Source organism: Barbatula barbatula (genome assembly GCF_947034865.1).
Source record: "Barbatula barbatula genome assembly, chromosome: 7".
Lineage (NCBI taxonomy): Eukaryota > Metazoa > Chordata > Actinopteri > Cypriniformes > Nemacheilidae > Barbatula > Barbatula barbatula.
The window spans coordinates 18,909,861-18,931,887 of record NC_136770.1 but is presented as its reverse complement, the minus strand read 5'-3'; the positions used below and the strand labels follow the sequence as shown (position 1 = coordinate 18,931,887).

Below are 22,027 nucleotides of genomic sequence, written 5' to 3'. Positions count from 1 at the left end.
CACTAATGTTTGAAATGTACTTTAAAATGTTTAATCTTTCCAAAGCAATGAGCCCTATCTCTTTTATATAAGGGTGCATACAGATTTAAAACAAACAAGGTGTAAAAACATAGATTGTGATGTCACCAAATATATGAATTGGGAGTTTAACTTATTACAAATCAGTTATTTAAAATATTTTAATTACCGTTAAATCTAAAAATTGAAACATGCTAATTGTTTTGATCCCTTTATAGTTGATAGGCAGGATTTAAAGTCAATATCTTTCTAGTTGTAAACTAGGCACGGTTTGATTGTCTCGGTTTCCTGAGAAGGTATCCACAGGAAGAGCAGCAATTTGGCATTCTCTCTTGGCAGTGGATGGCATGCATTGCTGCCTAAACTTTTGTGGTTTGAGTCAAGTCTGAGTAATGTCAAACAAGGGGCAACAAAGGATGTATTGGCATACTTGGTCACTGCGGCACAAAAATAATCTGAACCATTGGATTCAGGGATTTGGGGTTTGTGTGATATTAGTTGGGAAAGCCTCAGTCTGTTGTGTATAGAATAATTACTTCGCCAAACTATAGCTATATATTAAGAGTCTTTAGTGTGGGATATTTTCTTCCACAGCAAAGTTTTGAGGTTGTTGAGAATCAGAGAGTGCTCCATTTCCATCTGTTCAGTGGTACCCTTAAGAGCAATGCATGCGTACAACTGTTTCTCCAGTTCCTCTTTAATGTCTGAAGGTGCACCATACAGAACATAGTCCTTCAACATGCTACATACTTTAGCCAGATTGGGCTGCGTGACTTCTGTAGTGCATCTGTGTTTAGTGAGATCACAAGATGTGAGGCAGTCCCTCCCGTACATGCAGTCACTGTCCTCGTCGCATCGCCTTTCTCGCATCACTTCCTGAAAAGATGCTTCAGGGACAATTCGCCTTGCGTCTACCACCTTTATATCATGGCGCTCTGTATAACCGAACCCTGCAGCGCTTACATCACACATTAGGAATGTTCCAAACGTGCCGTGGAAGACGTCCTCGACGAGCTCAAACAGACCAATGGCTATCTTTGCCTTGCGTGGCCAGGATGGTGCGGCCCAGTGGTCGATGCTTCGTCTCAGACTGGCTGGAATCCACAGCTCCACCAACCATGGCAGGCTGATGCCGTAGAGTGGTACGTAAGGGACCTTCTCCATGATGTACAAGTCCCCACAGAAGCCCAGCAGTCTGGGGGTGTGTTCTCGATCCTGCAACACGACGGACATCAGGAATTCATTCAGCTGCAGTAAAGCCCAAGCTGAATGGGCTTCTGAAAGAGAGATCTGGCCATCCTTGTTGCTGTCAGCAACTCCAAGTACAAGGGTCACCAAGTCCTGTAAGTTGGTCTGGTCTCCGACTTTGGCCTGCGAGGGGAAAAGCACCAATGCAATAAATTAAACATTTCTCCCCAACTATACCATAGAGCAAACATTTCTGCAAAATAAAATTCAACACATTAACAATTTAAAAATGGGTGAAGATGGTTCAAATGACTCAATTCATTCAGAAATGTGGTAAAATAATGATGTGTAACCTCAGGCTTGAGGCTCTCTTTCACACATTCATGAAACAAAATTGAAACTGAACTCCTAAAACATCTTGGTGTTATATGAAAAGCGATCCTGCCTCTCTCATTTATGCTTTTCTAGTTCTGTGTCAGAATCGAGACGTGTTTTGTGTGGAAGCACATGGCCATTGTTTGTTTTTCGTGTGCCATGTTCTTTCCTGTGTCTCTTGACCCTGCCCCCTCAATTCGTATTAATTATCTTGTCATTGATTCATGCCCCTCACCTATCGTCCTTATTATTTGCTCCCTATTTATTGCCCTTGTGTTTGCTGTCTTGTGCCGGTTTGTTTTTGTAACCTTCATATACACCGTGTGACTCTTGAGATCAGTGGTAGTGGTCTAGTCTACTCTACTCTACGCCTTTGTTATTCGTCAAAGTTTATGTTTGTTTTCCCCGGTTTGTTCATTAAAGTTTTTGTTGTCCTGAAGCTGTCAGCACCTGGTCTCCTGCAATTCCTGCAATTAAAATACTTCCTAGTTCTGCAGAGACATCCTTAAATGGATAGTTCACCTAAAAATAAGAATGATCATCATTTGACAGAAGATAATTTGAGAAATGTCTCAGTGGTTTTGTGTCCATACTATGTAGGTCAATGGAGACTATGTTGTTTGGTTTCCAGCTTTCTTAAATATACCCTCTTATGTGTTCTCCGGGAAAATGTAATACAGGCTTGGAATGGCATAAGAATGAGTAAATGATGAAGCCATTTGTATATTGATTTTCAAACTTTTAAAAAAATTGCTCTGCATTTAGACACAGCAACACTGGTAAAATCGATAACATGTCTCTTTAAAGGTATTCATCTTTTATTACAGTAGTGCATTTGCATTTGAGACCTTAAGATGACTGAACACCATCTCTTTGAACTTCTCCACAGATGTCCCTTTGGTCGGCCTGTTAAAGGAGGCAAAGTCTTTCCAGGGCTCTAGTTCTACACCCAGATCGTAATGAGGGACCTCTTCTATCTGGCACTTTATGATCCCTTCCATATCCCCCCAACTGCCAGAGTAGACCTAAATACAAAAGTTGTTTAAGAAATCAGAGAAAAATATAAAGTGTACGTTAAAGTGGAAATGATCATGTGATCATGTCCCTGGTCCAATGGTTCTTAAAAAAAACGATAAGTTAATTTAATCAAGGCAAACGCTGTAACAAAATGTGATCAGTAAGTCATAGCAACATACATTTTTTTAAATAATTTATGGACAAAATGTTAAAGGTTTTCTCACTTGTAAGTCGCTTTGGATAAAGCGTTTGCTAAATGAGGAAATGTTATGTGATGTTCTCGAACTTAAACTTTAAACTTACATTTTAACTTGTTCTTATAAGTTACAATAACTTAAGAGAGCAATTCATATAGTATGTTATACTAGGAACAACCGCAGTCTTGTGTGTCTGACCTGATTGCTGGGTTTGGCAGAGAGACACTTCCCCAAATAAAGATTTTCCTTCTCGCACAAGCTGTTGCAGGCAGAACCATCAATCTCACCCTTCTGGAATTGATCACACTAAACACGTGGAAATAAACATACATCAACGTTTAATACCGCATTATTGAATTATTCTGTTTCATGTAATGATACTCTCAGGTGTCACCTGATCCACTTTAGTTTAATCTTTTACAATGGCTCTCCCCTAGATGGCACCCTTTTCTAAATAATGTTTGCAAAAGTCAACAGCACCTGTCAAATCCAGTTTATCACTGCAGCTGGAAACTTACTATGGAGGTTTTGCACTCATGTCCACGGCACAGCTCTGTGTAAGATGAATATTCCACGTATACCACCCAGCTTCCCACGAAAACAGCCAACCAGGAAAAGAACAGGTACTTCATGTGAAGGTAGGAAAACCGGGCCTGCACGTGAACAAAGAATCACAGGGAATATTGTGTGATAAAGAGTAGCTGAACTTAAAGAAAACACGTTAAAGCCAAATAACTGGTAGAGGTGTTGGGTTCAAACCCTAAACATAAGGATCACTTTGGATAAAAGCGTACGTGATACTTAATTCTGTGTGATACACCGTTTATTTGTATATGAATGATTGTCTGTTCAGCCAGTTAGTTGATTAATGCAGCAACTGTTTCCATCATATTTATTGTTTTGGACAATGTAGTAAAGCTTATATACTTCAGCAGTTGGCAGTTTTTGGATACAGATTATGCTGATGTGTGCTTATTATGGGCTGATACAATTTGGTGGAGGTTGTACTGCCATGATGTTGATTATGACATGATTGCTATGAGTCAGATGAAGAGAACAGCTTAAGGGAGTAAAACACAGCCTCCATTCCACCAAAGAAATATATTTCAGTTATCCACAAAATAATGATGCTCTCAGTCCCTTTTGTTAAAGTCTTAAAGGGACAGTTCACCCAAAAATAAAAATGATGTCACCATTTACTCACCCCGAGATGTTCCAAATCTGTAAATATATTTGTGGTGATGAACACCGAGAAAGATATTTGAAAGAAGGCTCGTAACCAAACAGTTAAAATGTCTTCTTTAATGTTCAACAGAATAAACATTTATCAAGTAATTCTTCCTACTATGGTAGGTTCCCAAAGACACTTTGGTTAAAAGCATTCTTCCCCATATCTTCTACTGTGTTAATCAGAACAAAGACTTATATATAAATTTGGAACAACTTGGAGTAAATTAATATACAATTTTCATTTTCGGGTGAACTTTACCTTTAAGTGCATTACAACGCTCACCTTTGATCGATGCTTTTACATTATTTTGACAGGAAGTTAGGGCAGGATATATTAAGGCCCCTGCCCCTTTGAACCCCCTGGCCTGATCGATATCTAATGATATCATAAAAAATTATCTGTATTTGCAGAACTGAGAACATCATACCTGTATGCCTTGTACAGATCTCTAGTGATGTGGATGCAGCATAATGCAACAGAAATAGTGGAAATGCACTATTCATAGATGGTGAAAGGAATATTTAAAAACAATTAGAAAAAAGTAAATATTTTTGCAGTTGTTCTAGACCCCACAACAGTGAAAGTGAAGTGAACTATTTGTCAGTTATGGTGACCCATCCAGAGAGAAGTGAACACTGCAGTGCCCGGATAGCAAGTGGGGCTAAGGTGCCTTGCTCAAGGGGATCTCAGTCGTGACCCACCGGCCCTAAGGATCGAGCTGGCAACCTTCTGGTCATGAATCAGACTCTCTAGCCATTACGCCACGACTGCCCTTGAGTCAAATGCAAACATGCTCAAAAATAAAATGCAAATTAATTTAAGATTCAAGAGCCACGAACAATCACAACTCCGGAATATTTCCATTCATTAAACCAACAAGGTAGTCACAGATCTCAAATCTTTTATTTATGTGTGACCTTTAAAAGAGTACAGAGCAGTGGGAAACTATCATTCTGACTGCCACACATGCGTGATCCACAATAAATAGTCACCTCGGCTCAAGATGTCACGAACGAGATCGGACTCAACTGCGGGGGTCAATGGAAACAAGCTTTATTCAGCCTGAGAAAACACACAGGTTAAAAGTCATTGAACAGTCTCTCCGATGGGCAGACCGTGCCAGGTGAGAAGCCCCGTGCTGCGGCCGGTGGTGCGAGGATGGGACAGGGAGGCGGTGGCTCGGGGTGATGAGCAGCAAGGCAGAGACCTGCAGTGGAGAGCTGTGGTTGTGGCCAAGCAACTGACTGGTGAGAGGAGCCCCGGTAGTGAGAGGCGAGCCCTTGGAAGAAAGCTGCCGGCTGCGTGTGGTAATGTGTCCAGCGGGGGACAGCAGGTGAAAACAGAAGCAAACAGGAACTATGGCAGTGGAGACCGATAATATTAACTAGAATCAAAACACGAGAGAACCAGGACTAGAGCCGAACATAAAGCATAACAATCTGATAATAGATGAGGGAACAAAGGGGACTGTAAAGGGGAATTGGAATTAACCTAACGTGCAACCGGTGTGAACACAAACGAGAGAATGAATAGGATAACTGGGGGGCGGGGCAGAGACTCGCACATGGGGAGCTGTCAAAACATCCACGGAGAGAAAAAAAGAGAGAGCCTGGCCTTTCAGACCGAGGGAATGACCAAAGCACTCTACACTTCATGAAATATATCATTTTTACCTGGATTACTAAAAAAAGCAGCGTGATATGATGTAAAAATACATCACAAACTTAATTATAATGCAATGGAGGTATATTTCAAAACCCATTAGAGTCCAGATAAATATTCCTCTGTCAGAGTGCTTTGCTAATGCAGATAGTTTTCTTTTTCCTCTGTACAAAAAAGCTTTCACGTTATTCTTCCTAAAAAAGGAAATCAGGAACAAAGTCCATTGTTACAAATAACATCTACCTCAGTGTCACTGTGGTGTAGTAAATCATGCAAATCGCTTTTGAGTGGATCACACATGAAGAGCTGGAGTCCAACCTGCCCTGAAACTACAAGCAATTATTTGAGCAAGGTAGCACACAGCCAGCTAATTTCAGCACCATCACAGCCTGACATTTCCTTATCTGAAAAATTGGAGTTGACAGAACCTCTTCTCCAGCGTGAAAAGGAGAAAATGGGACGTTGTAGCTCAATAGCCTTCAGGAGAGGACCGAAAGAGCGTAATTCTGGTGTCTGTACTTTGTGCTGTGGAAGACGCACCTCATTTGTTTGCCGAGTCCTAGAAGGAGTGAGGTTGTAGTAGCTCCAAGCTCTTGTCAAAACTTTCCAGACTTGGCCACCTCTATGCAAAGTTTGTTCGAGGTGTTGTTGACCCACGCATGTTCAACAAATGCAACAGGAGCAACTCAGTATGACCGGGGTTAGGATTCCCAAATATACTAGTTCGACCCCTCACTTGGTTTAGAAACCTAATAAAAGTAAAGTAAAATATGATGTTGTGGTGATAACACCTGTCTTTTGAAAGCACACATTGTTTCTCATTGCAAAGCAAACCTCGGAGGAGCAGTTTGCTGAACTCTGCACAGCTCAGTGCCAACAGCTATACTGCCTGCAATATTTATAAGAAACACTCAATTATTAATCGCAACTGTTGCAACCATGCATCTCTGTATCAACGTATTGTGTTTAACCATTATGTGTACGACAGCCCTGACCTGACCTCGATTGCTGAGTTTGGATGCTAATACACTTTTCAGGTTCAATCTGAAGTAGTGATGTTTAATATGCAACATCTAATCAGTTTCTATAAAGTCATTATTTGATTCTAAGCTTCTATGAGTATCTGTAAAGTCTGAAATGCTGAAAATAAGAGCTCTGGAGAGTGACTAAAAGGCCCCAAATATTGAAATGTGAGTGAAACTGTAATACATATTTCTATGTGTCATCTGCTCTGTCTTGGCCTCCGAATATGAGTTTAAAGGGAAAATGAATTCATCATTTACTCACCCTCTTGTCATTTCAAACTGGCATGGCTTACTTTCTTCCACAAAACACAAAAGAAGATATTTTGAAGAATGTCGGTAACCTAACAATGGCAGTACCCATTGACTTGCATTGGTTTTGTGTCTATAAAATAAAAGTGAATTCGATTACTTTCATACTTCAAAACATCTTATTTTGTGTTCTGCGGAAAGAAGAGGAAAGAAAGAGGAACGAAAGTCATACAGGTTTGAAATGAAAAGAGGGTGAGTACTAACAGAATATTCATTTTGAAAGTGAACTATTCCTTTAACAGTATTTGACATTAAATTGTTAAGTGGTTTTATGGTTTGAAGAAAAGCCCCTGGTAAAAAAAAAACGCCTTGAACAAGAAGTACAGTCTGCACATATTCCTTTTATAAAAACGTCTGATGTCATTTTTACTATACTGCCCTACTAAGGTAAAGTGCAGTAACTACACATTTGGTCAAAATTAAGATAAGGTTTGAAATGGGCTTTGTAACATCTGTTCTGTCTTTCAACCGGTCTCCTGGTTCAATTTTGTTCCGTTCAGAGAAACAAGAGTGTCAAATGTGCAGTAACTGGCTGCGATGACTGGCTGGTGTGAAAACTTTGAAGGCATTTTTCTCCGTTTCAGTGTTTGTGTAATTACTGCACTTTGACTTTGTAGGGTAGTATACCTTTAAGCAATTGAGGAATGGGGGGTAGATTTTGACAAATTTACAGAAATAGTTCACCTTCAAAATACTAATTCTGTAATTATTTACAAGCCTTCTTGTCATTTCGAACCTGTATGATTTGCTTTCTTCTGCAGAACACAAAAAAATATATATAAAAAAAATGATGGTAACAGGAAACCGTTGGTCCCATTTGACTTGCATTGGTTTTGTGTCCATACAATAGAAGTGAATGGGTGCCAGCGCTGAACCTGATCGGTTACCAGCTTTCTTGGAAAAGCCCCAGGTAAAAAACCACCCCGAACAGGAAGTACAATCTGCAAATATCAATTTATATAAAGTCAATTCATGGCAGTGTTTTAGGTTTTTTAAAACCGTATATTGCACCATACCGCTGAGAAGCTGGTACTTTGTGGTTGCAAATGGCAAAATGAGCTTGGCTGACACATCAGCCAAAGTTATTCATTTTCAGACCTTTGCATCCTCTGATATATGAGCTTGCTTGGCGAATTGACAGCGTTAGCATCTCAGTTCCAAATTGTGAGTGAATATAACAATTTTGTCTACAGTACTTCTCAAGGCCCATTCACACCAAGACCGAAAAATATGAAGATAACCTTAAATACAAATATAACACAATGCCATTATGTTTACTTTGGGCTTGTGTGCTGCAGCTTCACATTTTTAATGTCAGTTGCTCAAAGTGATCACAACAATATTGTTCCTCTGTATTGCAACCATTATATTTGTGGTGGGGACTCTGCTATTCTCTTAAAGAGACGGTTCACCCCAAATGGAAAATTCTGTTATCATTTACTTAAAAGTCTTGTTATTTCAAACCTGTATGAAGAGATTTTGAAGAATGTTGGTAACTGAACAGCACACGCTGTTCAACAATATTGTTGGGATCACCAATTGACTTCTATTGAATGGACACAAAAACAATGCAAGTGAATGGGTGCCGTCACACTTTTGTGTTCTGCGGAAGAAAGTCATACAGTTGAAATGATATGAGGGTGAGTAAATGATGACAGAATAAAAATTTTGGGTGAACTATACCACAATGCCAAAAGCTGTATAGTTACATTTATAGTTATCGTTATTGGTATGATTTGATATTCTTAAATATGTCACTTATATTAGTCATATAGCATCTCAAGTTATAGCACTCGCAGTCAGCCATTATGAAGCCCATATAGCGGACCCTTACTTACAGCATCACTATAATGAACGCTTCATACGCTGCCATTCATCCTGCAATGTTTAATGCTCTTGAATAAATGATCTCACAGCATATTGCCAATTGTGCATTAGAAGGCAAATAACAGACCTTATGGAGCCACTTGTGTCTATTAATGATGATGAGACATATATTTGACAGTGATGGACTTCCCTCTTCAAGCTAGCACATAATGTGCTTATGGCACTGTGTCAGCTCTCCAGTTTCTATCTTGCGATTATGTTTTATCTGAGAAAACCTACACATTTCTAAGCCTCTTTTAATCAGCCTTCTATTTCATGGCACATGGCTGACTAAGATTTAATCTGTGTTCTCTTTCACTTATTTTCAGAGCCTAGAGATGTACAAACAACACTAATACCCTATGTTGGGCCGATCTAAACAAATAACCAAAATCCTGATAATGTTAAGTAGATTTCAGGCATCAGCTGACTGAACTAAACCGGACCATCTGAACTGCTCCATTTTAAAACTTGGTCAGCTCCAAAGAGCCTACAGTGTGGTCGGTGTTTACAGTCAGCAGAACTGGGAGATGATATATATGTTCTTCCCTATAAATGTTGTAAGAGGGTTCTTAGTCACCCACTTATTTGTCTCATCTGTTAGTCTGTATCTAATCTAATATGTTCTCTCTCTCTGTCTCTCTCTTCAGTGGCTCCCCTAATGACAGGCCATCATTCCAGCTCTGCTACGGGCACTCAGTGAGATGTAATTCTGCCATTTCCATCGGAGAATCCATCTTACTCTCTACTCTTTAAATCTCGTGCTCTTCAGGGTTCAACCCCCCACGTCTTAAGCTCACTGCTTCACTAAACCAGGATGACAGGCGTTGGAGAGTTGTGTCAGGCCAGCATCCTGCACAGCCTTTCGTACCTCACAGGACCCAGAGGAGCTGTCGCCATGGCGATAGGCAGTTTAGTAGGCAGCCCCCTCCCTGAGCCCAGAGTCAAGGTTTCATCATTGAGAAGTTCATTCATCAAACTTAAATCAGGTTTTTCTCATCAGTGAATTCCTCCCACAGTAATCTTCTCTGTGCTGTTTGCCTGATGCCTGAAAATTACGGATGATCCTACAGTTTGACCACATGAATCATATCTGGGTCATTCCTAGGACACATTTTTGTGCTACACAAATTTTGAGTTTACAGGCATTTTGCAAGTCTGAGGCAATCAATAAATAATTAAAAGGTTTATTTATACCTGCTTGTGCTTTGGGTCGGTCTGTGATAACACGAAGAGACAGAAAAACTACACTAATAACTACAGAAATAATTCCAAGACATGCTTGTTAATAAAAATATAATTTCCTTCCAAAACTCTTAATTTGCTGTTTTTTCTAGAATGAAAAAAAGCACTTTTTAATGATTAAATACTGTGTTGTGCAAGTTAACAAACACTTTTATTACTTTTATAATTTGGAAAACCCTGTGAAAAACATCATGGCAAAAATATATATATATGCGCAGCTGCAATATGTTTGTATTTTACACTGAAATAATAGTTACAAATAATATCTTAAAGAGGTAGCTCACCCCAAAATAAAAATGTTGTCATTTACTCACCCTCATATCATTTATGACTTTTTTTCTTTCGCAGAACACAAAATAACATTTTTTGAAGAAAGTTGGTAACTGAATAGCGCCGAGCCGCCGATACCCATTTTCTTCGATTGTATGGAAACCACAAAACCAATGCGTTGTGAATGGGTGCCGGTTAACAACATTTTTCAATATATATTCTTCTGTGTTCTGCGGAAGTTTGAAATGACAAGAGGTCATTTCAGTAACTGATGACAGAATTTTCATTTTTGTTCTCATGAAATCTAAACTGACCCTATTTTGGGGTCGATGGGGTACTTTGTTAGTGCACATCACTTATGGTAAACAACGCAGAATTTTTGTGAGATCATGGTCTGGTGCAATGACATTTCTGCTATTTGACAACCACTGGTCGAAATATTTCCCCCCTACGGTTCTGCCTCTAATGTCAATAACTGTAAAATATAAATAGTCCATAAATGCTCTGGCACAAATGGCAACATTTCCTGAGAAGGACCCATTTCTCTTCTCAGGATAATTCACAAGACTCAGCTGCAGCTGCAAGTAATCAGTTTAATGTGTTTAGCGCAAAGCGTATTTCTAATGTTCTTACATTTTTGGTTAGATGTAATAAATTATAAATACATGCCCGTATCTTGTATAATGAACTAAGGAAGCCTGATAAAGTCTCAAGACTGTGCCCATGCGAAAGCCTGAGACGTCCAAAGATAAGGTGATGATCGAATCAGTCGGCCTGAAATAACATAATTAAAACGATTAATCGGATCAACCCCTTTCCTCCAGGAATCCGTAACCTCATTGCTATGAAACATGCACATTAAAGATAATGCCCTCAACACATGTCAACTATTCAAAACAAGTTCTGCGTTTGTGTCAACCTCAGCAGCAACACTAGATCAAACTATATCATAACAGAAACATCAAACAGAGGGTACCCGACATCAATAGCTTTATAGTTTGCTGCAGGTTCATGGGTCTACCCCTAGTAACTGGAAATGTTTCCATGGCAGCACTTTGAATTAACAAATGATCTCAGTGTCAGCGAGCCCTCGTCATTTAGTACATGGAGCGCATACCGGTCAGGGGAAGCACGTCTTTATGTGTCAAACAACATTTGGCTTCTCGGCTGCTGTGAACTCACAGATGATGTGACGGAGGGAGTGTGTGAAAAATTTAGCAGCAGCCCCCACATCACTCCAGCTCTCAGCTGAACTGAAGACTGCGTGGAATTTCAATCACATCGGTGGAGGAATCAGAGAAAAGTTAACATGAGTCGCTGCACCACATGAGCCCGTGGGTAAGTCTTTTTTGTAATGTTAGATAAGGCACAAGAGTGGTAGAAAACTACGTGAGGATGAGACCCACATTGGGGATGAGTCTAAGCGTTTTTCATATAAACTTTCAATCAAGATTTTAAAAAGGCCCAGCGGCTCCTGCTTGTCATTATAAGCTTTAAGTATCTAGATCTTGGTGGTGAACTGTTCACATTTCGCGTCTTTTGCAAGATGTAAATAGTTCAACTTTTCCGAGTGCCACGCGTGCACCATGGGTCATTTGCCTAGAGAAGGCGTCACGGCTCCTGTCTTCCGCGATTTTAGCGACATCTACCAACTGCTCACTCCACCCTCCCTTTCGAAGCAGGTGGCTGACACGGGGCTTAGATGTCCTCATGTTTACGCGTCTTTGCTGAAGAAGATAACTTTTAATGAAATGCGTTCTGTAGAGCAGTTTGTCTGTTAAGAACATGGCGAATTCCAGTTAAGGGTTCCCGCGGTGTATGTAGATAGAAACAGCTCATTTTAAGGTGATAAAAACATAAGGCTTTATTATGGAAGGTCTTTATACACCTCTGAAGACATAGTTATGTATATTATATTGCATTTCTGTCTGTAGATTCTGTCCAAAAAATGACACAGAGCACCATTAAGGATAACACACAAAGCTTATTGATGCCAAATATTACTGCAAAAGAAAATCAACAAAATATTATGATTTATAATTTTAATAATGTTCATTAACATAAATCATCTGTTAATCCAAAAACCAAGCAGCAATCTTCCGATCTCCGAAGCCAATACGGAAGTTACTTAAACTGCAATTCATAGACTGGCCACTAGAGACTGGCTCCAAAAGAGAACAGAATCTCTTTGAGCCCCATGTTAAAATGTCCAACTTTACAGCCTGAAAAAATATGTTTGACTTATTTTGGTATATAGCTATTTTTTTCATGACATGCTATTAAGATTATTGATGGCCCGATTCTCCCACTTTAGGCTTAAAAACAACTCCACACAAACCTATGGGTGACGTCACAGACACTACTTCCATGTAATCTATGGTTGAGACATGCTGTAAAAATAATTGCCAAAATGGATTCTCTCCCAGATCAATCCTTGTATAACCCGCGTATCCCGCTCCATTACAAGAGCAAGACAAAACAGAAACAAACCCACACCTGACCTTTTCAGTCAATGCACCGAGACATTAATTTCAACTGGGCTAATGTGGCATGTTCATCCTCAGGACAACATCGGTCATCACCAAAGGGAGAGGCGAACAGAAGTGGGTAATGAGAGGTTATTGATTGAGGCTTTGTGTTGGCTTTTCATTAGTGGCTGAATGAGTGAGTGAGGACCAGTGGCTGTGGAAAAGGTGGTCAGAAACATTGGTATCCTGATGATCCTCAAAGGCTTTTATCTAATGTTTTAATCAAAGTTGTTCTGAGGACATAAAGGCAAAAGAGTGAGTGTTGCGTCATGCAGTTCAAGTAGTTCCGCAGCTGGCTGACAAAGGCTTTGCTTATCAGTCGTTTCTACCAAAGCAAATAATAATCATAATCATCAACATAGTCTGACTATATAATTTTATGTTATATATTATTTATATATTGTCCCAGTGCTGTTTGCCAGATTTAAAGTTATCTTCTGCTTTTGTTACTAGCCCTTCCATACCATCCTCAAATTACAACCTGGCCAATGCAGACATTAGTGGGTTGAGGGCTGTTTTGGTTTAACATGGGTAGCCACCAGGCTCAATGATATACAGTTGTTTGACCCCGATATTGATCACCACCATTATGACAGATATCCCTGTAGAGAGCACTGAGTGCACTTCACCTCACAGTTTCAGTAAATTATCTTGCTTTGTTTTGCATAGGAAGTGGGAGCTAAGTCTAATTTCAGGACCATGAAGAGGTGGAACTTTACAGCCCCCAGCCCTAGAGCTCTCTGTCACTAGACCTGATCTCTTGTCTGATCCCGCGATCTGTTGTCTGTTTCTGCATCAGCTGCCTGTGTCTATTTTCTGGAGAAGGGCTTCTGTCTCATTCTTTCACCCAGTCACAGATACCTCAGCATCCATCCTGAGTCCTGTCACAAAGGCCTTTTCGGGATAGTTTACACAAAAATGAAGATTTTGTCATCACCTGTTTACCTAAAGTCATTCAAAACCTGTGTGTGACCTAATCTTCTGTAGGATAATTTAAGAAATGTCTCTGTGGTTTTGTGTCCATACAATGGAAATCAATGGGCCAAATGTAGTTTGGTTCCCAGCATTCTTTAAAATATATTTTGTGTTTTTCAGAAGAAAGTCATACAGTTTTGCAATGACATGAGGATAAATAAAGAATGATGGTTAGATACAGTACTGATCACCATCTCTACTATCTGATCATCTGACTAGCCAGTAACCAAAGTCTTGTTCCTTACAGAACTGTAGCTCTGTTAAGTAACTAGCTCTAACTTGGCTCAACAAACCTGTCTGGAAGTTTCTAGCAGAGATACTCTTATTACAGGGAGATGAAAGGGTCTGTAATACTTTCAATTGGAGAAACTGTAACGGCTGTAAAACCTTTTCACATCCTTTAGAAAAAACTAGCATCTGGACTCCTTTCCTTATCAACCATTTCAATAATCACGGCTATTAATGTCATGATTATTGTCAATAGCGGCGCATTATGACACCCCTACTATAAAGGGTTACATATAGAAATGGTTGCATCACAAAATGTACCCAAAATGGATTTATTAATAGTACATTTGTTCTGAATAAGCAATGAAACATTCAGTGCCTGGAATATAGCTGGCAATTATGTTTGATCTTGTTAGACAGCTTGTTTGGATAGACAGCAGCATCTTTATTCCCTGTGAGATGAGTTTCAGCGGGACCAACAGCTCGATGGGTTCTCTGAAGTTTACTTAAGCCTCAGCATGCAATCGACCTCCTTGTGCCCACAGCTCCAAGCTTCACTCTTTTCTCTCGAAAAGATCAGGCTTCAATTTCAGGTACTCTTCCTTCTGCACAATAGGAATACGAAGCATGTCTGTTGCGTTTAATCTTCAAACCCCTCTGCGGCACACCCAGGGATGACAGGAGGGAAGAAGCGGATCAAGTGGGGGAGAATTTCTGCACTGACACTTGTTTTCATAGCTGGCTCTCTTCTCATCCATAATTCATGATCATAAAGCGATTTCTTGCTGCCTTCTCCCTAATGCTCCCCTACCCATCAGGCAGATGAAAGACAGATAGATAGAGAAGCATACGAGACAAAATGACAAGGATAGACGGAGAGTATGAGAGATATGTTGCTGTTGTGCATGGACACAAAAACAAAAAGATTTTTCTTTTACTGCGTCGATGCAGATAAAACATTACAAGAATCATCTCTCTCTCCCTCTTCTAGGGAATACATAAAACACGAAGAACAAATGAAAGCTTGGTGCATTATAAGTCTGATGGGGGATAGCGTTAGTTCGCGATCTCTTTTTTCCTCAGCTCCCAAGTGATGACATTCTGGTGGAAGCAGACGTCACACAGGCAATGCAGGTCTAATTTGACTCATCTCTGTGAGAACAACCAACAATCCGACGCCCCATTCTGCTTCTCCCACTCCTCTTGCCTCATGGGACGCATCTATCTACACACTGAGTCAACACTGCAACAGTCCGAAATGTTTACATCAACCTAACAGCTGGAGCTCAGGACAGAGCATTCCAACAAAACACAGATATGACTATGCAAGACTAATGTAAAAGATGGTCAGTTTCATCTTTGATCACAGTGACAAATAACCTGTCTTCAGATGTCTTCATGCTGTTATGTCAAGGCTTTTAAGTCTACACGAGCTCACTGCAATTCAGGGAAAGTAAAATCTCACCCTCTCCGCGCTCGCTATATTGCAAGCTGTCATTTTATTTTTAATCCTGTTAAAAATGTACACAAAAGACTTGTGAAGAGACCATGATTTAGTTACGGGTTTGGTTTCAGGGGGAAGTCTATTTAGCTCATCTCTGGAATAATGGTTACATTCAAAATAGTCTAAACTAACTAATCGTATACTCTCTAACTGTCGTCTCGCTGTCCTCGTAATATATATTTTTATTTATTTAAATTAGTCCCACCAAAAAACCTCATTAAACCTTGTTGAATGTGACACAGTTCCTCTGGGCTGCACTGGAAGCTATAGCGCCAGCCTAACACTCATTGTAAATAGGAGACCTGGTTTTTTATTCCCACAGGGACAAAACGGAGAAGAATGGTCGTCTGCTCATACCAAAACCATAGACGACACTGAAATATGTCTGAAATAAGGTACACGTTTTCTATTTAAAGGCATAGTTCACCCCAAAATGTATTCACCATCATGTCATTCAAAAGCATGTGATTGAGGAACACATAAAAGAAGATATTTTGAGATGTCTCAGGGCTGTCTATACAAGGGAAGTCAATATGGTCTAATGTTGTTTGGTCACCAACGCTCTTCAAAATATCTTCTTTCTTGTTCTGCAGAATCAAGAAATTCATACAGGTTTGGAATGACATGAATGTGAGTAACTGTCCCTTTAAGAGAGATAAGGTATACGTAAACTTAAAACAAACTCTAAAAACATTAACCAGCAGAGGCCTAAAAGCTGTTCATAAAGAATTTGAGTTTTTTCTGATGCATTTAAAGGCTAGAGGCACTCCGAGAGCTCAGATCTTGTTCAACCATATTGATATGTAAGGGGTAATGTACAGGCAGCCGGTGGTTACAGCAGAAATAAGCCCCGACAGTTTGCCAGCCTTTCCTGTAGCTCAGTGGTTAGAGCATGGCGGTAGCAAAGCCAAGGTCATGGGTTCGATCCCAGGGGATTGCACATACTCAGATACAAATGTACGGTATAATACAATGTTAGTCGCTTTGGATAAATGGCTGCCAAATGCGTATAGGTAACGACAGCCGGCTGCTTGTACATTTTCCCGCTTATGACACCGCTACTTACCACATCAGAAAAAACTGGACATGAAATGTGAATTTGAAATATTTTCTTCGCTCATTATTACCAAGAGCTGACCTTCTATGAGGAAAAGCCATTTACTTTCGGTTTTAAGGTAAGAAACGACGTTCAAATGTCACGAACAGGCAATTTGGTTTAATCATTTGTAAATATAATGTCATATATGTTATTAAAATACATATTTATATTTAATTTGTAAAAAAAACTGTCAAAATGATTTTCCGCATACGGTTTACTGTGTAGTTTTGCGAGGTTGATATCTGGGAATTACGAAGCTGCAAATGTTGCGACTGTCCAATCGAAATCAAGCATTCCAACAAGTTGTGTAATAACTTGTAACATTCCATTTCCCGTGACACACTGTGCTATCATGTGGTTTTATTCAAAATAGCTGAAGTCTTAAGGCTAGAAGTGCTCTGTATGGATTTTGAGTCACAATGAGTCAGTCACATAAAAAACTCAGATATTTCTGCAAGCTTTTATCTGGATGGCGTGATAGAACATTTTCACCCTCATTGCAATGTATGACCTGATATTCAACACATTTTGATACTTGTGATACTCTTGATGACCAGTGTTATTCAATCTAACCAGAATGGGAAATGAGTGAAGAAATAAAGCATGCTGTGGGACGGAAGCCTGTGAAACTACAATACCCCTGCATCGGGTTAGCTGTGTCTTTTTGTATTGGACGCCTGTTTTACTTTTCCTATTGTCTTTGATATCTGAAAATCTGTCTGGACTTGTAGTCTGATGGTTCCCTGTGGAGTCTTCTCCATTGAATGGTCTCCTTTCCTTATGGCTTGTGGTTTTGACTGTTTCAGTCCTCAACTCAAACTTTTATGAAAACAACATATGAATTTATGAATGCTTGTAAATGCATTGCACCCATAACCTATATTTTTTAAATAATGATAGTACCCATGAACAGCAATACCATGTGCTCATGTTTTTTACATGTTTCTGGTTATCATGTATGCATTTCTGAACATACCACAATTTGATGAATCATGCCTCTAACTGACTGTGATATGATTTCATATACTATGGGAAGCATCACCTCATGAACAAGTGTTACTGTGTCCTAAAACATCTAGCCGTACTAATCTCGTGCATTTTATAAAGCAAACACAACACCATATAATGCTGCAGAGCATAAAGCTGTTGTCTCATAATAAATTACATGAGCGCATGACCACTCAACAAAATGCCTTATTTAAACCCAATAAACGATTGTTTTTAGTTTGTCCACAGTAGCTCCAAAGCTCAAACAACCAAAGCAAATCCCCTGGGCATACACAGATCTATAATATATTGTCTCTATTATTTTCTTCGAAAATGAAATCTGTCCAGGGAGCATCAGGGTTTAGCACAGAGAAATATGAACACATTTTAAAATGTAATTAAATTGTAAGGCATATTCAGAAAACAAGTGAAGCCTTATTTACATTCCCCAGGCACCATTTAAGCACTTTTCCCTTCAAAACTAAAGAATAGAGCGAAGCAGTTCATGTGTGCCTCTGAGATTCATCTTGGTAACAGAAGACTGCATAAACAACTCACATGTTCACTTCCGCTCTCAGTGTCTCTCTTGCACTCTCATACCGAAGCAAGCAAACACCTCACATTGAGCCAAATTCTGGGTGTGGGAAGAGCTGAAGATGCACTGAAGGCATGCAGGATTACGTTCCTTAGAAAATAAACAAATGCGGCCGCTTCTCTAGTCAGCACAGCTCATCCCTCAAACCAGCTTTTTAGTTTAGAGGTGCAAAACACGTATATCAGGATTACCCTTCAGCACTCGTTTTGCTTGTAATTACAGCACAAGACTGAGATGGAAGATCTTTAGACATTCACTGCTGTCCCTGAAACTGTATTATTCATTGCTGGTTATATTTAGAATCAAAGAATTTAAAGGAAAAGTTGACTCATACTAATTTAGTGGTTTTTTTTAGTATCGGTTGGTTAATATTTCGCCACAGAATGTATGTTCCATGGGAACCTATACTCGCCAAAAATTCAATTCAATTCAATTCAATTCAATTCAATTCAATTCAATTCAATTCAATTCAATTCAATTCAATTCAATTCAATTGTATTTATATAGCGCTTTTCACAATTTGCATTGTTCCAAAGCAGCTTTACATGGGAAAATAAGAAAACCACAAAAAGGTAAAAATAGTACATGAAAAAATTATGGATAAATGGTTTCTGATGTCTAAAGGTATAATGTTAGGGAATAATGTTATAGTTAATGGTAATAAAAACAGTAAGAGTCAAAGAGCCATTTCTAACCCACGGAAAGTGGTGAGCTACGATTCTGGCATCCCAATTTACGTGCAATAAGTCCAAATTTTGTCAAACTTTCCATTTTTCCAGTCAACTGTAGAAAATGTGATGAAGTTCCAGTAAAAACACTATCACATCCAGACACACACCCTGAAGGAACAGCTAAATCTAAGTACATCATCACGAAAGGTCTTATTTATACAGTATTTGTTTTGTCAAGTGAATTGAAAGATCAGAAGCAAAACTTCACATAAGCCTGCTTTACATGCCACTCTCACTGTAACATACATCAATGTTTAGTTTCATGCCATGAATGCATCGAGTGTGCACGTGTATTGACGTTACTCCGTATTAATAGAGGTGTAAAATGAGGTCGTCAATCTTTGACGCACACGAAACACAGCGCCCCGACGAGTTTGGGAATTCATGGGTTTTATATTCGATTACATTTTTGACAGGTAAGAGAAATGTTGTCAGCAGAGCTATAAAAATGTTATACAGCTGCGCCGTTGCTACAGCAACCGCCAGACGATGGATTAAAAAGCAGCAACATCGATGTTATCCACCGCATCCATGAAGCATGAGAAAAACGAACGAACGACGTTTTTAAATCATGGATAAATGTAATGTATTCACTCATACATATCACATACAACGCGTGGTTGAACAGAATTGTGTAAGTTAAACGCGGTGCATTCACCCAACAATGAAGTGAATCTTTAGGAAGAAACGAAGCCTTCAGAAACTTCAGAGTCCGAACGGGATAACCGCGTTCCCGACTCGTTTACTCGAAATTATTGCACAGATTATTCAAAGTACACAGATGCGCACAGACAAATCGTCGTATGTGTTATAGCGATGCGTGAACAAGTGGCATAACGTGTATAACGCGTCTTACCTGGATATAGACGGGTCTCTTCAGCCAGATCCACGGTATCAGACCCCGTGCCATGATCGAAAAACCACATTTCACAACACTAACCTAGCACAAATACAGATTTAGTGCACAACTACGACCGATTAAATGATGTAAAAACACATTTACATTAAAGCGACCAGTGTCCATTACCAAGCCTAGGTCTTTCTCGCCATGGAGAGAGATTCTGCGAGGTTCCTCTGAAGCCGCTTTCAAGCGCCGCACCTCACGCGCGGTGAGCAACATCAGCGCGCGCATCCACTGGATGACCAACCGAGCTCACATCACATATTAACATAATCGGAGGAAGTTTGTGCACATTTGTAGTGACCACTCTGCAAATTTCCCTTGGTGCAGATCTGGCCCAAAAAGCTGCTGACCTGTGGCACACTTGAGAAAGTGTTTAGATCTTTCAGATTGAAAGATCTGGCCCACCTTCTTAGCCACAACTCGACCAAATCTGATAGATAATTGCACCAACATATAATAAAGATTGATGTGGACCTTATATGTCATTTTTGTTTGGCTGAGTTCAGTAAAAGACTGACCGTATGTCGGCCACATGAGGGTGATAGACCAGAAGCCAGAATTGTACCATATTTACACCACACCAATTTTTTATTGAAAGGGTTCAATAAACACAATAAAAAAAAAAAAGGGGTTCAAGAAAAAATAGATTTTTTTCTATCACAGATTATGCCATTTTAAATATCAAACCAAAGCCAAATCGAACACTCAACTACACAAATATATTCAAAATAATTTTGCTTTTGTCCACAGGTACTCTTTATTCTTTAATATGCATTCAAAGAGTCTTTTGCATTTTTGTACACTAAAACAAGGGAAGAGTAAACTAACATTCCTTCGTTACAACACCGATAAAGTGATTAAAAATAAACATCATTTACTCCTAATTAGTTCTCCTTCTGGGTTTATTCCCAATGTCTACGGGATAATTTAAAGGGAAATCTGTTGGGGAAAGCAAAGATATGAGACATCTTTTATATTACTGCATACATCATTTGAACACATGATTTTGTTGGCCATCATTTAAGAATTTAAACAACAATTAAAAGTCAAAAACTATATGTAAAATCTGTTTAGTCCATTATTAGACCGATCTTTCTAATTTTTGCGCTTTTGATAGCTTTTTCAATTACACAATTTACCAATACTGACACAAAATGCTACATATTTCAATAAAATAACTAACATGTCAAAACATCACTTACCTGAACATGAAAAGTCTTGAGGAAAGAAGATATTGGTGCTGTGTGGTCTGCAGGATGCAGATTTCATGTGTTTTTCCAAGTACAATCCAAATGTCAGTTGATGTTTCTGGTCAGTGCTAAGTCTTAAACATATGTGGTTCTCACGTGTTCGTTGTTATCTGGGCCATATACCACAAAATAAGATGTGAAACATTCCCGCCATTTCTAAAGTTATGGCATGAACGAATATGGCCCACATATGTTCAGCCATATCTAGGCCAGATATGACGCATGGTTCTCCCGTGTGGCCCAAATATGCTTGCTATCTGGGGTCTGTGCACATGTACTTAAGTGCACGTTAGAAGGTGCACAAATAGTGATTTTGAGAAATAATAGTCATATCGATTTGAGTATCTCAATATAATGGCTCATAAATACATGAGTTGAAGTAAAACGAAATAAACAGTTTGCACTAGGCTGTCAAGCCTATTAAGAACACTAGGATGGTTCTTGTATCCCATAGGTCAGATGTCAGTAGTTTAAATACCCACGTGGTCTCAAATTTTCTAAAGCGTAGTTTTCCATAGTCAAGTAAGCTATGATAAACTACACCCATAACACGATATTGTCACTTCCTTAATGGTCCATATTCTTCAAAAATGGGCACATGTAAAAAAAAACTACTGTGTAGTCTATGAAATGCCATCCCTTCTACATTTGTTGGGTATTATTGCTTCTGGTTTGTACATTTAAATTCTAAGAAATCCAACAAAGTATTATGCTTTTCAAAACACGCATCCATTTTTTATGGATTGATTACCACATGGTTACTACAGTGAGAAATTTGTAAAATTATTTTTACAGGTAAAATAGTTTTAATTGTTGTTACTAT

At 39.2% G+C, this 22,027-nt stretch overlaps 1 protein-coding gene across 1 annotated transcript; it reads right to left on the bottom strand.

The window, feature by feature from the left end:
- Positions 1 to 11: 11 nt before the first annotated feature.
- On the bottom strand, positions 12 to 20,181 carry dipk1ab (divergent protein kinase domain 1Ab). Its single transcript, XM_079459743.1, has 6 exons — positions 20,078 to 20,181; positions 19,907 to 19,990; positions 3,314 to 3,448; positions 2,994 to 3,101; positions 2,430 to 2,606; positions 12 to 1,389 (listed from the first exon to the last, which is right to left on the bottom strand). Exons 1-6 carry the CDS (start codon positions 20,168 to 20,170, stop codon positions 577 to 579), a joined length of 1,410 nt encoding a protein of 469 aa, XP_079315869.1. The 5' UTR covers positions 20,171 to 20,181; the 3' UTR covers positions 12 to 576.
- Between the last annotated feature and the right edge of the window lie 1,846 nt (positions 20,182 to 22,027).

What these genes read in the sequence shown, in the direction of transcription:
- dipk1ab (XM_079459743.1), bottom strand. Translation starts at nt 20,170, where the DNA reads ATGTTGCTCACCGCGCGTGAGGTGCGGCGCTTGAAAGCGGCTTCAGAG. An exon ending in GCGAGAAAGACCTAGGCTTG is followed by an intron (nt 19,991 to 20,077) that starts GTAATGGACACT and finishes TATTTGTGCTAG; the next exon opens with GTTAGTGTTGTGAAATGTGG. An exon ending in AGAGACCCGTCTATATCCAG is followed by an intron (nt 3,449 to 19,906) that starts GTAAGACGCGTT and finishes GTTCACGTGCAG; the next exon opens with GCCCGGTTTTCCTACCTTCA.